Below are 17719 nucleotides of genomic sequence, written 5' to 3' on the forward strand. Positions count from 1 at the left end.
GTGGAGGTTTATTAAAACTGCCACAAATATATTAAAACTGCTGCAAATATGCTCATGGCAAGGATAACTATGACATTTTTTAAAATCGCCACAATTCAATTTATGGGTGTCATAAACTGCTGTAAATTGATAAAATAACCCCATAAATTGAGGGTTTTTTTTTTTTTTTTTAGTGGCGGGGCTCAACTGATGAGCAAGAAGCTTTATGATTGATTTGGTTTGATTTGATCACTGGACTCTTTTTTTTTCCTTCCATTAAAGATTAAGTCAACAAAATAATATTCCCATCTACATATGTTTGTGTAAAAGAAGCAAAATGTTTCCTGTGATAACAGTGTCACTGTCGTTTCTGGACTTAAATTTTGTTACTCCTATATGTATCTCAAGCAGAATGTATATCCCCATGCATTACAAAGGTTCTGTCATCATTTTATTTATATATCATATACCTAGAACATCTTGAACATAATAAAAAGAGTTGATAGTTCAAACCCCCACGTGCTTTAATATAGTAAACAACTTGGTCAAACTGATGAAGTAGCTTTGTCAAGAAAGATACAACGAGAAAAATCAAAGCTGCTGTTTTCATTATGACTATAAATAAGAAGAAAAGCACTGATAGTAACGGTCAAGAAAGATCAACTAGAAAGATCGAAATTATTGTTTTTCATTACAAATAAATTTTGAGTTGAGACGAAGAGAGAGTACACAGAAAAATGGGATCATCATCATCATTAGCAACTGCATTAAAGAGTCTGTTCGTCGTATTGGGATGTTTGGTTATAGGCAGCATCATCTACACTCTCCTCACTGATGGTTTCCCTTCCTTCAAAGAACTCAACCCGTCTGTATTTTTATTCTCTCTTTCTCGCTTATCGATAGTATGTTTAGTTAGGCTTATAAAATCAGCTTATTTTAGATACTGCTTTTGTTGGTAGTGCTTTTCAGAAAAGTAGTTTTGATAAAAACAGTTTGCTTTTGACAAATAAACTTAAGAAAACACTTTTAAGCAATAATTTGTGTTTGACCAAGTTTCTGAAAGTGTTTAAAGTGTATTTTCTCAAAAATATTTTTAGAAAAAATTACTTTTTTAGATTATGAATTTTTTATTTTTTTTAACTCCTCTAAAGACTTGCTTTCGTAAAAAAAAAAAAAAAAACATGGTCAAACACCTTATTTTTAAAAAACAAGCACTTCTAGAAAAGAAAAAATAAGCAATTATGGGGAAAAAAAAAAGTTTGGTCAAACAGAGTGTAACTCTCCTTTCAATTTCATCTTTTTTCGATCATTATTAATGCTTCTATTTGGATAACCTGGGAATGTTTATTAGTTCCAAATATTTTCGAATTATGGATACAAAACACCCTGTATAAAAGCCTTGACACATAGTGTAAGAAATGTATGGACATAAATTATTTCATTAAGGTCAAACTGAATATTTATTGTTAGATTAACTAAAAAAAATGAGTCATATGAATTGGGATAGAGGAAACATTTAAAAAAGGATCACTTTTATTTATTTAAGAATTAAGAGCATGTTTGGATAAATTTATTTTAGGTATTTTTAATTAAAAAATAGTTTTAAAGTATTATTTTAGGGCCTATTTGGTCATGAAAACTGTAAATATTTGAAAAATAATATTTTTTTGTCTTAAAGTAAAAAATGATACTCCATATGAAAATTAAATTGAAGTTGTGTTTGACTACGAATATAACTAGAGTAATCTTTAAATTTTTGCGGGTGATTTAAAGTGAAAAAAGTAAAAAATATTTTTTTGGCATTTTTTAAATTCCAAAATTTTCACAATCCAACTTTTTTTCAATTTTTTGGTTGATTTTCGAAATTTAATTCCAAAAAAATATTAATGGTCAAACACCTACGTAATATCTGATAAAATAAAAAAAATATTATTTTACTCTTAACTTGTAAGTCAAAATAACAAAAATAAATTAAAAGCACAAGCTACTAAAGTATATTATACTTATGGTTCTAAGCTATAAGTTTATTTGATAGTATTAGTTATGTGTAAGGAGTAAGGAGTAATATTCTTTCTCTTCTCTCACTATTCTTTATATATTTAGAACTCACTTTTTCTGTATGCTGTATTACTATGTTATACGTGAGCACTCCTGTTAAAGATGACTAACGACATAATTTTTTAGTTAATTGTGTCTTAAGGGCTCATTTGATAGGAGGACTAAGAGAGAACTAATTTCTGAATTAATTTTAGAATGAGTTTATCTTATTTTTTGGTTGGGATAAAATCACAGACTAACTTATTTCGGAATTGTAGTGTTATTTTATCTTACATAAAGGATGGAATAACAATCCTGAATTAACTAACCCCAGAATAACTTTTTCTCCAACCAAATGAGCCCTTATTGACGTATAGTAATGATGTTATTGTTTAGAAGATCAAATAATTATTTTTACTATAATTTTATCTAAAATCAGTGGGATAAATCTTGCAGGTGGATGGTGGTAAACCTGATAGATTTCTACGTCCATGTTTTTGTAATAGGGGTATGACATGATCAATTTAATGTTTCATATTTTGAAGTCAATTGCATTTTATTTGCTACTGTTTCACTACATTAAGGAGCACATGTTTGAATTTGATACACCTACCATGTTAGAAGTTAGAAATATCTATGGTAATATAGAAGTTAAAAGAGCATATTCACAGTGGTGCAGTAGTAGTATTAGGCTACAACAACATATTCGGTATAGTATCACGAGTGGAGTCTGGGGAGGATGGAACGTACGCAGACCTTGCTGCTACGTTTGTGAAGAAGAGGAATGTTTTTGATATACCCTCGTCTTTTTTAGAAATATGGTTTGAAAGAAATGCAAGAGTAAAAAGCTATGATAAAAATATTAAATAAAGAAAAGTACTCATAGAAAAATATTAGAGAGAGCCACTGATGAAGCTAGCCTTTAGACTCTAGTCGTGCCTACCTGAAACCTTTAGACTCTAGGGTCTGTCTCTAAAACCTTCAATTCATCTTAGATCCGCTGATGAGAACTGAAAATTTACACTTCAATAAGAATCTCAGACCTTTGTGCCAATACTAATATACTATAATAAAGTTATAAAAGTAGCATCCTTCAGTTTGCAATTTTTAGTTCTTAGCCTTAGGCTGAGATTTGATTTTCTGTTGCACCTCATAGGAGCCCAAGTGGTTGTGCAAATGATACTGTAGTATGTCATCCTACAGTTTAAGCAAAATATTGTTTAGGAAAATTCTCTAGTAGAACTATACGTTTCATCTCTCAATTTTGTCAACAATTTTTTGATTCCAATACATTGGCCAGAACAAATCGCATATTGTTATGTTTCTCTGCTTATCTCCGAAAGCAACACTCTCATGTTTTGGTGTGGTGTTATCGTATCAGTCGTGGGTTGTCTACAAGGAATCCAACTGGATTAATGCAATACTTTGGGTGGTCTTGCTAGTATGTTTAGGAAGGTATGTCACTCTTTTCCTTGTATATAAACAACTTTACCGGTGAATGGCATCAGAAGGTCATGCTATCATTGCCCTTCACAGTTTTGTCAGTTTGATACGGTATATTCAGTTCAGACATGGTGATAATCTTTTCTTTTATCCCATTCACAGCCTTGCTACATGTGTCTACATTGTGTTGCAATTGCTGAAGCTTTCAACTCAGGAATCTTTACAGGATCCTATTTACTTTGTCCTATTACGACGGCAGGAAAAGTGAGTAAATATTTGTGCAAAGTTTGTTTCTTCTTCATAGTTTCTGTTTTTCCCCCTCTCTCTCTCTCTCTCTTTACAAACCGGAGAAAAGAACAAGAGAGTTTCACTTGAGAAGTGATGTTATTAGTTCATATCTTTTTATGTATGCAAGTCCAATTGTTGGAGGATACTCATGATCTGAAACATCATGCACAAGTTTGGTATTTAGTCAGAGAATATGTGCAAGTGTAATAAATAATTGTTGTCAACAAGAGATAAGCCTTGTTTTTGCTTCAGATTCGTATCATGCCTATTTCTTCAAGCGGAGAAAGCATGCAGTGAAAATATCTAGAAAAATGCGGTTCTTAACATTTAAAGAAATGGAAGAACATCTTTTCACAGGTCAAGAGAATGGTGGCAACATAGGCTGTACTGCAGTTTGACATATTAAACTAAAACCTAATTCTTTTCAACTCTTAATTGTTCATATAATAATAGTGGTAAAGTCAACAACAACAACATCAGAGAAGGTAAAATGTGGTACATTGGCTTATCGAACTTTGGATTTTGGCTTGGACAAGACTCTGGTTTAAATGCTTCAGTCGCCATTTGAGAAAATGAAGTTTTCATTTATAGGAAAAAAACAGATCGGCCAACGAAATGCTGCATCCTCCATTTACACATGACAAATTACCAGTTGAATACTTTAAAAATGTTCCTGGTTTATATGTTAGATATATCTCCCATTTAGTTAGACGAGTTAGTTAAAAGGTAAGTGTGACTTTAATTCTCTTTGAAACGTTTAATCATTCTCATACTACATGGTACATTTGGAGTTCATTTCATTGGAAAAGCAACTAAAATACAAATATTCTTAAGAATAAAAGAATACAAGTATTCTTATCAGCATTATACTAAAGAGATACTTTTCGTTGAATTACTTTGTTCTTTATTCATGAGCATTGGCTTTGTCTATACCTATTATGCAATATGTAGCTTAACAAAAGAAAGTATTACGTATATCACTTTTTAAGTTCTTGTATATCAGTCATCCAACCTGTTTTTTGTTTTCTATTTATCCTTATTGTGGTTGTTCCTTTTTGTGCAAGATCTTGCGGTATTATTATGAGAGACAACTATTTGTGTTAATTTTCTTCCTGAAAATGACCTTAACTTACAATAATCTGATGAGATTTTGTGATTTAGGAATGAAACAGAACGACAGAGGAAGTGTTCTCTTTTAACTGCAAGAATTCTATCTCTTGCTTTGAGCAGTCTGATGCTAGGGATATTGATATACACTAGTGTAACTGATGGTTCTCCAGTTCGCAGAGATCTTTTCACTCCGTAAGTTATTTGTTTATTTATTCCTACTTTTAATCAGATACCATCAACCTTGATTGTAGTTTTTCCTGGTCAAATGGAAACTCGATCTGCTACAGATTTAGACAATAAGTATACTCAAAATGATTGTGCTCTCAAAATGTATAAAGTTTTTGGCTAATAATATTGCCTTACTCATTTTGCATGACCAAGGACTACTGATGATTTCGTACCTCATGCTAATCAAATCCTTAATTGTTCTCACCTTATGAATTTAAATATTAAAACATTTGACTAGATTGATCTATTGTGAGGTTTATAATTTTTTCCCCTCATAACATGCTACTACCTTCTGTGTGGCATATGTCAGATAATACAATATCTGTAATATATGGAATTTCAGACTCTATAATAGGAAAATATGTGCTTCGTTGATACTAAATTTCAATCAGAATTTTTGTATTAATTATCCTCTTTTTGATTTCCTAAGTCTAACCGATGAAATACTTTTGAAATGAGCTCTTTCTTTCACTAGGATTCACTATGTACGGGGAATTCTTAGGGCGTAACATTCAACAAAACAGTATCAACATTTCCTATCTCGCATCTCTAGAAAATTGATTTCTTCTTTGTCCAAAGCACTGCGATCTAACTTGTTTGCAAATTTGTTTTGAAAGTTTTCTGTTGAAAGCAAAACTTCATGAGTTTGTGATGAAGTGATACATGCATGTGCATCCCATGCATCAGTTGAGTATAAACTTGCGTTTGGTATAAATCTTTGTTTGACATGCCATTTATGAAGTCAGTATCTGTGCAGGTGGATGATAGTAGAAATAATTGCATTCTTTGTCAATGCTATAGCTCTTTCGGTAAGTTTTTCATTGTTTAGCTACTTTTGCTCTTAATCTCATAGTTATTTGAAGATTTCTTCTGTCTGTAACTTGATAAAGAAGTCCAAAATTTGTGAAATAATATACTATGTATAACTAATGCATGCGGTAACATGCCATACACTTGTATAATTCTCTGTGTCAAAATCATTGGTTAGGATTTTTCATGTGATTTTTTTTCAGGTCTGGGTTGCTTATAAGGAATCAAGTTGGCTTAGTGTAGCTATTTTGACAATACTAATAAATTTGTCTGGCGGGTACGTCTATTAGAGTTGTATTTATCCTAACATAATGCATAAATTGTATCAGTTTGCAGTTAGCTTCATCTATATGTCATCTTATTTGTTGCTCTATATGGGATGAGAGCAAAATATGAAGTCCCATTTATATCCAGTGGAATGAAGAGTTCATATGTATGTGTTTGCATGCCTTTATAAAAGATTCTCAGTGAGAAGCAATTTTCTGGTCCCTCTAAAACTAATGACACATTTTATCTACATTCATCTGATATGCTGCAACAACTTGTTTTTGGACTATAATCTGATGGTTTGTGTTGATTTCCTCAGCACCACTACATGTGCCTATATTGCTGTTCAGCTTTTCCGTCTCTCATCTGAAGATCCCGTCTACCTTGTTCTTTTCAGCAACCGCAACAGGCAAGTTTGTGCACCATCTGTTTAAGCACATTCTTCTCATTATGACCACGATTTTGTGTGTGTATCCTTGTGAAAAAGCAAATTAAGAAGGTATTATATCCTGTTGATTCTGCTGGTGCAACTTGCAACAATAATGCTTGTAATACTGCTTTGTAGAAAAGAAAAATATCTCCCTGATATACTTGTTCTAGTCAAGGTTAATACCATATTGAAAAACAATCTCAAGACTGGTAAGAGTGGAATTCTAGAATATGGAGCTCTTCATTTTTTTCTACATGAATATATGGACTACATTTCATGCTCTTTCTGCATGAAAGAGACGTGAAGGGGAGCCTTGACGTAACCGGTAAAATTATTGTCATGTGACCGGAAAGTCACGGGTTCAAACTGTGGAAACAACCTCTTGCAGAAATGCAAAGTAAGACAGCGTACAATCGACCCTTGTGGTCCGCCATTTTTCCGGATTCCGCACGTAGCGGGAGCTTTTACTGCATCAGGCTGCTCTTTTTTGGCATGGAGATCAATCTTTGTTAAACCTGTAGCTAAATTAACATAACAATGTGCTTAGTAGGTCAAATAATAGACTGCATTTTACTATAGTTGTTCGATCCAATGTGAATGCTTCATTGTTTCCTAATTAACAATACTGTACAGTGTAAATTATTTTATAATTTCTAATATTATTTTATTTTGGACTCATCTTGTGTTGTAATTGTTATTATTAGGGAGAAAAAGAGGGAATGAAGGAACCTCTTACACAGAGAACATGGGAGGGTGTCAACTGAGCAAGAAGCTTCATGGTTGATTTAGTTCTGATTTGATCATTAGATTCTTTTTCTTTTTTTTACATTAATAAATAAGTCGACAAAGTAAAGTTCCAATTTGCATATGTTTGTGTAAAAGAACCAAAATGTTTCCTGTGATAATAATGTTGCTTTATCTGGATTAAGTTTTGTTACTCCTCTATCTTAAGCACAATGTAATCCCCTGCATAAAAGTTATGTCATGTTGTATATTTCATACGCATAGAACATATTTAACACAATAAAAAAAGTTAATATTTCAAACCTCCTCAATTATTCACTATTTGTTAATTTAATATTTAAGGGTATTGTTGTTATTTTCTGAATTATAATATGTTCTATCGAGAAAATCTCAACATTGCCAAGTGACATAGAGAGTGGTCTGACTTACTTTGTGAGAGGTTAAAAAATAGTCCCAAAATAACATTTCTGTTTTATTTTACATTCATTTTTGAATTAATTATTCTTGTTTTATTTTTTCTTTATTTTGATAGACTTATAGGGTGTTTGAATGAGTTTTTTTTTAAGCTACTTATAAGTCAAAAGTAGGTAATAATCAACGTTTGACTGTTGTTGACTGTTATTTGTACTTTTTAAGTCTAAAATAAAGTGATTAAAAACATTTTTTGACTTTGTTAAACACATTCAAAAATAAAAAACAGTAGCCAATCCAAATATCCTATCTATAATCTATAATCTATATCTATAACTAATATCTATATCTATAATCTATAATTTATATCTATATCTATAATCTATAATCTATAATATATAATATATAATATATTAAAAGTATGAAAGGCTTTAGAAATATTATTTGAACTTTTTTGGCTTCAATAAAACACTCCACTTTAGATAAAATCGTTTTTTCACTATTTATTTTTTATATTTAAAGTTCACATTTGCTATAAATTAAGATACTTAATTTTTCCTTATTTGACTATATCACAATTCCTAAAATTTAGAATTTAAAAATAAATTAAAAATTTACCATATTCTTCATACCATTTTATCATATTCTGTTAGGATTTTTGCCCTGATTTTCTTACTATATTTAAGTTTTACTTTTTCTTAGAAGGAAAATAAAAGTTACCATAATTATTTTTACTTTTTCTGAAAGAAAAAAATATAATTCTTTTCCATATTTGGCTAACCTCTTTCTTTAAAGAAAGGTTTTGGACATCTATAAATAGATTAGTTTTATGTTTTTAATATTAGGTTTTATATGTAGGTCAATTGGTCGAATCACATAATAAAATTATGTTTTTAGTATTGTTTTTCGTTGTCATCTTATTTATCGTCTCATAATTTGCAACTAATAGCTTCCGCATGACACCTTCTCGATTTCGAACCCAATAAGTGGTATCAGAGTCCACAGTTCAATAAATCGATGGTCCAATTGTTGAACAAAGTTGCAATCAATTTGATGATAATGAAGATATATGTCCAAAAGCTACATGTGGAGAGAATTGTCAATCATATTTTCAACAATCCTGTTGTCACATATTTGAAAATAAAACTCACTTTTAACCCTGTAAAAGGGCTCCAATATTTTTAACCCGAAAAGGGCTAATATATTTTTAAACCCCAAAAGCTCCATTTTTAAACATGTCAAACATCAGTGATATATGAAGAATATATATGAAGGATGAAGATCATGTACAAGAAGAAGGAGGATCAAGAATATTTTGAAGAAAACCAAGCCAAAAAGGGGAGATTTGCTAGGGTTTATGCTCTGATTTTCTTACTACATTTAAGTTTTACTTTTTCTTAGAAGGAAAATAAAAGTTACCATAATTACTTTTACTTTTTCTGAAAGAAAAAATATAATTCTTTTTATATTTGGCTAACCTCTTTCTTGGAGGAAAGGTTTTGGACATCTATAAATAGCATCCACAATGTAGTCTTTTAAGATTTTCATTTACGGGGAGATTTTCTCTCTTATTAGTTTTATGTTTTTAATATTAGGTTTTATATGTAGGCCAATTGGTCAAATCACAAAATAAAATTATGTTTTTAGTATTGTTTTTCGTTGTCATCTTATTTATCGTCTCATAGTTTGCAACTAATAGCTTCCGCATGACGCCCTCTCGATTTCGAACCCAACATATTCTTCATACCTACGCCAATTGATTCCAAGTTGAAGAAAATTAAGTGCAAGTTTTTCAAGTATTTTAATTTTTTACAAATTTATCTTTTATTATTTTTTTTCTCAAGTAAAACTAATAGATAAAGACAAATATATATTTAATATTATATTCCCCCAAAAGTTACATTTGTATGAATATTTTCAAACGTATCTTTATATGGAAATTTTCAAATTATCTTTTATATTGGAAGTCCTCTTATTAGGAGTTCCGAACAAATTAATAGGAGAAGTATTAAGTTAATTTAGTGTTGCAGGTGTTTTGAGAAAAGGAGAAAATGGATTTAAAAAATAGGGCGAGCGACATAAATCTCGACAGTTTAGAGTTTAATTACAAAAATTTCAATATTTTACATAATTACTGAAAATTTTAATTTTAGGTCTTTTGAGATACATAATTATCTTTCGATACATCCAGCGAAGATACACTTTTTCTTTGTAAAATACATAATTAGCTCCCGGCATATTATTTTTTTTGATTTGTCTGTCGTGATACATAATACATCTCACAAAAATATATTTTTTTCGTATAAAATACATAATTAACTCCCGATCCAATTTTTTAAATTTTGAATCTGTCGAGATACATAATTAACTCCCCGATACATTCAACGAAGATACATAATTAGTTGAAATTTTTGTAATTACTTTGTAAGGGTGGAGATTTGTGTAAATATGGTAAGTTAAGTGTATATTTATGTTATTTTTCCTAAAAACTAATGTCTAGATTGACGAAGAAATAAACAGCTTACTACGATTTATAAGTTTTTCTAATGTGTTCTTGATAGTTGATTCTACCTTTCTAATAATTTTTTATATTTTTTTAAGTTGAAAATTTATTGTCGAAAAGTTGGTTGACAAGCATGTTGTAGCTGAATGAAGTAGCCGAAAAAAATTAAAGGTTATCTCATCCTTTTTAATTTTCTTTGTTTAATTTTTTTGGTCGATTCACCTTTACGTACGTTGTGATAAATCTGAAGGTGGGACGGCAAAACTTAAAATTGATATCTTTTCATTGTTCTCTCTCTTAGTTGATTGGTATTTTATCCGCTAATATAAAGTCATCTGATTTTATTTTTGATTCATGTCATTTGATGTTTGTTATTGGGGAGCGAAGAAATAAAGGTTTTGATTGTTATTGGGGAGCGAAGAAATAAAGGTTTTGATTCATGTCATTAAATATAATATGTTAATTGTTTCCCCGATTTATTAATTTTTTTATTTTATAATTGCGCTTGTTAAAGTATATTTTCTGAAGCGAATTAATAAGCAAAGGAAGTAGAGACAATAAGGTTCTGCAACTGCAAGTAGTTGAGATAATTTGAAAAAATACCTACTTTGAAAATTTAAAAAAAATAATATAACTTTAAGTCGTTAATCTTTTGAAAAAAGTTCTAATATGCATAACATTTAAAATTTATCATTAAGAAATTAATTTTATTTCAAGTATTTTGCGACAAACGTGCAATACACGTTCATACAAACTAGTTAGTTAAAAGGATCCAACTCAAATTTATTTTAAATGAGTCTTAATATTCAAAAAATTTAATTAGGTTTATCATTATTGAGTAAATTTTTTTTCTAATTTGCAATTACGTTTACTATTACTAGTATTAATTATTTTAGAAATATGAGTTTTTAACTAAATTTGTTATAAAAGATATTGGATATGATGACAAAGAAAAAAGAAATCAATAAATTTAGAAAAGTCGAGAAAAAAATCATATAAAATGTTATGATATTGATGTATATCCGTTGTAGTGAATGTCTATCAAGATTCAATTAATGTCTATCAGGATTTGATCTATCTGTCTTTTAGTGTGAAACTAGGAGCAAAATTCCCCTATAAATTGAAGAGTTTCCTTCATTGTAAATATCCTAAAGAGAAATAACAATTACTCTCTCTTCTTTCTCTACTCTTCTTCTTTATTCTTTATTGTTTTATAACACGTTATCAGCACGAGACTATACCGTCTAAAATTTAAAGGCTAAGGTATTATTTTTCTTCCCTTTTTATATGTCTAACAATCTTACGAAGTGTGAATTCATTGTCCTTCAAAGTTCGGGCAAAAACTATATTCCATGGGTACTGGATGCTGAAATCCACCTAGATGCTATGGGTCTTGAGATGCCATAAAGAAAAAAATACAACATCTAGTCAAAATCATGCTAAGGCTATGATTTTCTTGCGTCATCATCTTGACGAAATTTTAAAAATTGAATATCTTACTACTAAGGATCCACTCGTATTGTGGAATAACCTAAAAGAAAGGTTTGACCACTTAAAGATAGTCATCCTCCCAAAACCACGATATAAATGGATGCATCTGAGGTTTCAAGACTATAAGTCTGTTCATGAGTACAATTTTGTCATGTTCAAAATTTTTTCTCAATTGAAATTATGTGGAGAGATAGTCAATGATGACGATATGATGGAAAAGATGTTCTCCACTTTTCATGCCTTGAATGTGCTTTTACAGCAGCAATATCGAGAGAAAAGTTTCAAAAAGTATACTGAATTGAGTTCTCATCTTCTCATGGCTGAACAAAATAATGATTTATTGATGAAAAATTACGAAAACTGTTCTACTAGATCTGCACCATTCCCTGAGGTGAATGATGTGCATGCTCACCATGCTAGGCGTGAAAAAGGTCGCGGTCCTGGACGTGGTCGTGGTCGTGATGACTAAGAAAGAAACTTTGTTCCTGGTGTTAATAATTCATCGAACAAAAGGAGAAAAGATAAGAAACGTGAAGCAATTACTTATTTTCGATGTGGTGGAAAAGGACATTATTCACGTGACTGTCGTTCTCTCAAGTATTTAGTTGACTTTTATCAAGTATCACTAAAGAAGAAAGAGAGAAATCCCGAGGCTAACTTTCTCTCTGAAAATGATGTTGACATCACATGCTTGGATGTAACAGACTTTTTCGAGCACCCTGAAGGAAAGATTGATCATTTGATTGGTGATGGTTTCGTAAACATGGAAGAATGAATGATTTTTAATTTATTTATTTTTTTGTTAATAAAAGTTAGTGAATAAAAAATCATGTAAAAGTAATTGTTTGCATGAATTAGTTTTTTATTAATTTAATTATATTATTATTATTTATTATTAAATTGAACTGAATTTCAATTTTGCCATTATTTTCTGAAAAAAAGAATGAAAAAAAGAACATACGTGCAAGGAACAGATCAAATCTTATATGTGTGGAGATGCAAGGGATTGAACCCTTTACCTTTTGTATGCAATGCAAGAACTCCACAATACCACATGTGTCCATTTCTAATAATATAATAATATTATTATATTCTTTATGAAATATAATATAATACTTGTGCAGTTTTTGTCCTTGTGTTGTTGTCTTCGTCCGCCATGTCCCACGTGACCACCAACTACTTTGTTTACCCTTCAACAATGTACAGTTTGGATAATGTAACTTGCTTAATTAATGTGACCAAGGTTAAATATAACTTGCTTAATTAATGTGTTGTCCAATGATATAGCTCCAACTTTGACAAAAGCGTATATGATCACCAACTTTATTTAATTGCTTAGTAAAGGGTGATTAACAATTTCTTATAGTATAAGTTTTCACTTTGTACAAAGATTTAATATATATTTTATTTAGTCTATGTCATTTTATTTGAAGATATGAATAATTTTCAAAGTAAGTTGTCCAATTGTGAAGATATTTGTTTGATTGATTCTGGCGCTACACATACGATATTCAAAGATGAGAAATATTTCTCTTATCTAAACATGAGCAAGATTAATGTTACTATAATTTCTGGTAGTGCTAATTTGATTGAAAGCTTTGGAAAAGTCATTATAATCTTGGCCAAGGGAAATAAACTCATCATTAGTAATGTTATGTTCTGGGGATAGAGTTCGGAATGAGACCATCCGGGAGAAGGTTGGTGTGACTCCAGTGGAGTGCAAGATGCGGGAAGCCCGATTGAGATGGTTCGGACACGTGAAGAGAAGGGGCATGGATGCCCCGGTCCGTAGGTGTGAGAGCCTAGCGTTGGATGGTTTTAGGCGGGGTAGGGGTAGGCCGAAGAAGTACTGGGGTGAGGTGATTAGGCAGGACATGGAGCAGTTACAGCTCACCGAGGACATGACCTTAGATAGGAAGGTCTGGAGGACGCGAATTAGGGCAGAGGACTAGGGCCAGTTTGAGTCGCTAGTGTAGGGAATTACTTGGTGGGGGTTTTTTCTTGTTAGGAGTCCGTGTTCCATGTTTTATTATAAATCTATGTGCTTTCCTCTGTTTTATATTACTTATGGGTGCCGTATTTATGTTATGTAATCTTGTGCTGTGCTTTACTATGTGTTTGTGTGGTATCTCGTGTCTTGAGCCGGGGGTCTATCGGAAACAGTCTTTCTACTTCTTCAGAGGTAGAGGTATGGACTGCGTACATCTTACCCCCCCCAGACCCCACTAGGTGGGAATACACTGGGTTTGTTGTTGTTGTTGTATTAGTAATGTTATGTTCTCTCTCAAGTCTCAGAGAAACTTGATGAGTTTTAAAGATATCCGTGAAAATAGTTATCATATCAAGACAATTGATGAGATGAATCTTGAATATCTTAGTATCACCAAGAATATCTCTGGCCAAACATGTGTTATAGAAAAGTTCCTTGCTTTGTCTTTTGGCCTGTATTGGACAAAGATTTGTGCAATTAAGCACATTTTATAGTAAAACGAAAGTTTACTAATTCCAATACTTTCGTACTTCGGCATGATCGTATGGACATCCTGGATCTATAATGATGAGATGAATCATAGAAAATTCAAATGTGCATTCATTAAAGAACTTGAACGTTATTTCGAATGGTGAATTTTCATGCAATGCTTGTTATCAAGGCAAGCTGACTGTGAGGTCATCGCCAACAAAAGTTGGGATTGAATCCCCTGTATTCTTGAAACGCATACATGGGGATATTTGTGGACCCATTCACCAACCCAGCGGGTTGTTTAGATACTTCATGGTCCTAATAGATGTTTCTTCTAGATGGTCTCATGTGTGCCTTTTGTTATCTCACAACTTGGCATTTGCAAAATTGTTGGCACAAATAATATGATTATGGGCACAGTTTCCCGATAATCAAATTAAGTTTATTCGCCTTGATAATGCTGGAGAATTTTCATCCCAAGCATTTAATGACTATTGCTTATCGATTGGAATAAAAGTGGAACATCTTGTACCCCATGTTCACACTCAAAATGGCCTTGCTGAGTCATTAATTAAACGTCTGCAGTTGATAGCAAGACCATTGCTTATGAAAACTAAGTTGCCTACTTCTGTTTGGGGTCATGCAATTTTGCATGCTGCCACGCTTGTTCTTCTTAGACCGATAAATTATCATAAATTTTCTCAGTTGCAATTGGTTTTGGGTCAAGATCCTAATATATCTGATTTGAGAATTTTTGGGTGCGGTGTATATGTGCCTATAGCACCACCAAACCGCACCAAGATGAGCCCCCAAAAAAGGTTAGGAATTTCTGTTGGGGTTAAATCACCCTCCGTTATTCGCTATCTTGAACCATTAACGGGAGATATGTTCACTACTCGATTTGCAGATTATCGATTTGATGAGATAGTTTTTTCAAAATTAGAGAGAGAAAATAGTAACATCAAAAGAGAAATTTTATAAAAAAACCATCACTATCTTATCTTGATCCACGTGCTTCTCTTTGTGAGCAAGAAGTACAAAAGATTGTTCATCTGCAGAAAATTGCAAATCAAATGTCAAACGCATTTACTGATTTAAAAAGGATCACCAAATCACATATTCCTGCAGAGAATGTCCCAATTCGAATTGATGTCCCTAAAGGACCATCCACTAGTGTCATAGCTAATGACTCTAAAGCACACTTGAAGCGGGTAGACCACTAGGTTCTAAGGATCGAAATACTAGAAAAAGAAAAAAATGGTCAAGATGACACTACGAAAGATCCTCATATGAAAGTTCAAAATTTGAGCAATATTGATATTCCTGAAGGAATTAATAAACCTGAGACTCAAGAAAATGAGGAACTATTCATAAATTCAAGTGATGTTGGAACTAATTTGAATCGATCTAAAATAGTAGTGGATTATGTCTTTACATATAATGTTGCAACAAAAATCATGCAAGATAGTGAGGATCTTGAACCTCGATCTGTCACAGAATGTCGACAAAGAAATGACTAACCAAAATGGCAAGAAACAATTCAATCTAAATTGAATTCACTTGTCAAACGTGAAGTTTTTGGACTTATAGCTCAAACACCTAATAGTGTTAAGCCTGTTGGCTATAAATGGGTCTTTGTGGGAAAAAATGAGAAAAATAAAATACAAAGGTATAAGGCGCACCTTGTTGCACAAGGATTTTCACAACGGCCTGGTGTCGATTATGACGAGACATATTCACCATTTATGGATGCAATAACATTGCGTTATCTTATTAGTTTCACTGTCCATAAGAGACTTGAAATGCATTTGATGGATGTGGTAACAGCCTATCTATATGGATCACTTGATAATGAGATACACATGAAAATTTCTGAAGAATTTAAAATGTCGAAAGCATATAGTTCAAAACCTCGAGAAATGTATTCTATTAGATTGCAAAGATCATTGTATGGTTTGAAGCAATCTGGACGTATCTGGTATAACCATCTTAGTGAATATTTATCTAATAAAAGTTATACGAATGATGAAATTTGCCCATGTGTTTTTATAAAGAAAACAACGCCAGAGTTTGTTATACTTGTTGTCTATGTCGATGACATAATCTTTATTGGAACTCCAATAGATCTCCAAAAGGCAATTGATTATCTAAAAAAAGAATTTGAGATGAAAAATCTCGAAAAGATAAAATTATGCCTCGATTTGCAAATTGAGTATTTGACAAACGGTATATTTGTCCATTAATCTGCCTACAAAGAAAAGGTGTTGAAAAGATTCTATATGGATGGAGCGCATTCATTAAGTACTCTGATGGTTTTTCGATCACTTGATGTGAATAAGGATCCATTCCGACCTCAAGAAAAGAATGAGGAACTCCTTGGTCCTGAAATACCATATCTTAGTGCAATTGGTGCACTAATGTATCTTGCAAATACTACAAGGCCTGATATAGCATTTTCAGTTAATTTGTTATCAAGGTATAGTTCTTCTCCTACTAGAAGACATTGGAATGGGATCAAACACATATTACAGTAACTAAAAAGGGACTACCGATATGAGCTTATTTTATTCTAAAGATTGCAGTCCCAATCTTGTTGGTTATGCTGATGCTGAGTACTTATCTAACCCGCATAAAGCTTGATCTCAAACAGGCTATGTGTTCATATGTGGAGGTACTGTCATATCTTGGAGATCAACAAAACAGTCTATCGCAACCACTTCATTGAATCATGCTGAGATTATGGCTATTCATGAAGAAAGCTGAGAGTGTGTGTGGTTGAGGTCTACAATACATATTATTCAAGAAAAATATGGTTTGAAATGTGACAAAGTACCCAGGATTTTATATGAAGATAATGCAGCATGCATAACACAACTTAAGGGAGGATTCATAAAAGGAGATAGAACGAAACACATTTCGCCAAAGTTCTTCTATACATATGAGCTAAAAAAGAATGGTGATATTAACGTACAACAGATTCGTTCAAGTGATAATGTAGCTGATTTATTCACCAAGTCTTTTCCAACTGCAACTTTCAAGAAGATGGTGCACAAGATCAGAATGTAAAGGTTCAAGGATGTTCTTATTAGGGGGAGCTAATATACGTTGTACTCTTTTTTCCTTACGAGGTTTTGTATCACTAGGTTTTCCTTGTAAGGTTTTTAATGAGGCAACCTATATGCGTATTATTAGAGGTTCAAGGGGGAGTGTTATGATAGTGATGTATATCAGTTGTAGTGAATGTCTATCAAGATCTAGTTGATGTCTATCAGGATTTGATGTATTTTTTGTGTGTGTGAAACTAGGAGCAAATTTTTCCTATAAATAGAAGGGTTTTCCTTCATTATAAATCACTCCTCAAGAGAAATAACAATTACTTTCTCTTCTCCCTCTACTCTTCTTCTTTATTCTTTGTTGTTTTATAAAATAAAATAATTGTTTGCACTTTAAACCAATTTTTGCTTTTCTTTTTTCTCTTAATTTTTTAGCGTTACTGTTATTTTAGTAGAGACGTTAA

General features: G+C 31.8%; 1 protein-coding gene across 2 annotated transcripts; it reads left to right on the top strand.

Moving 5' to 3' along the window:
• The first annotated feature begins 611 nt into the window (after positions 1–611).
• LOC107867613 lies at positions 612–7616 on the top strand. Of its 2 annotated transcripts, XM_016713930.2 has the most exons (9): positions 614–844; positions 2473–2524; positions 3398–3471; positions 3622–3723; positions 4909–5049; positions 5843–5894; positions 6099–6172; positions 6482–6571; positions 7297–7616. In XM_016713930.2, the coding sequence occupies exons 1-9, from the start codon at positions 717–719 to the stop codon at positions 7313–7315; spliced, it is 732 nt and encodes a 243-aa protein (XP_016569416.2). In that variant the 5' UTR covers positions 614–716; the 3' UTR covers positions 7316–7616. The 2 variants fall into 2 exon arrangements, with proteins under 2 accessions (XP_047266393.1, XP_016569416.2); XM_047410437.1 differs by lacking the exon at positions 6099–6172 and having other exon boundaries at positions 612–844.
• The last annotated feature ends 10103 nt before the right edge of the window (positions 7617–17719 follow it).

The sequence above is a fragment of the Capsicum annuum genome, chromosome 4 (genome assembly GCF_002878395.1).
Source record: "Capsicum annuum cultivar UCD-10X-F1 chromosome 4, UCD10Xv1.1, whole genome shotgun sequence".
NCBI classification, from domain to species: Eukaryota; Viridiplantae; Streptophyta; class Magnoliopsida; order Solanales; family Solanaceae; genus Capsicum; species Capsicum annuum.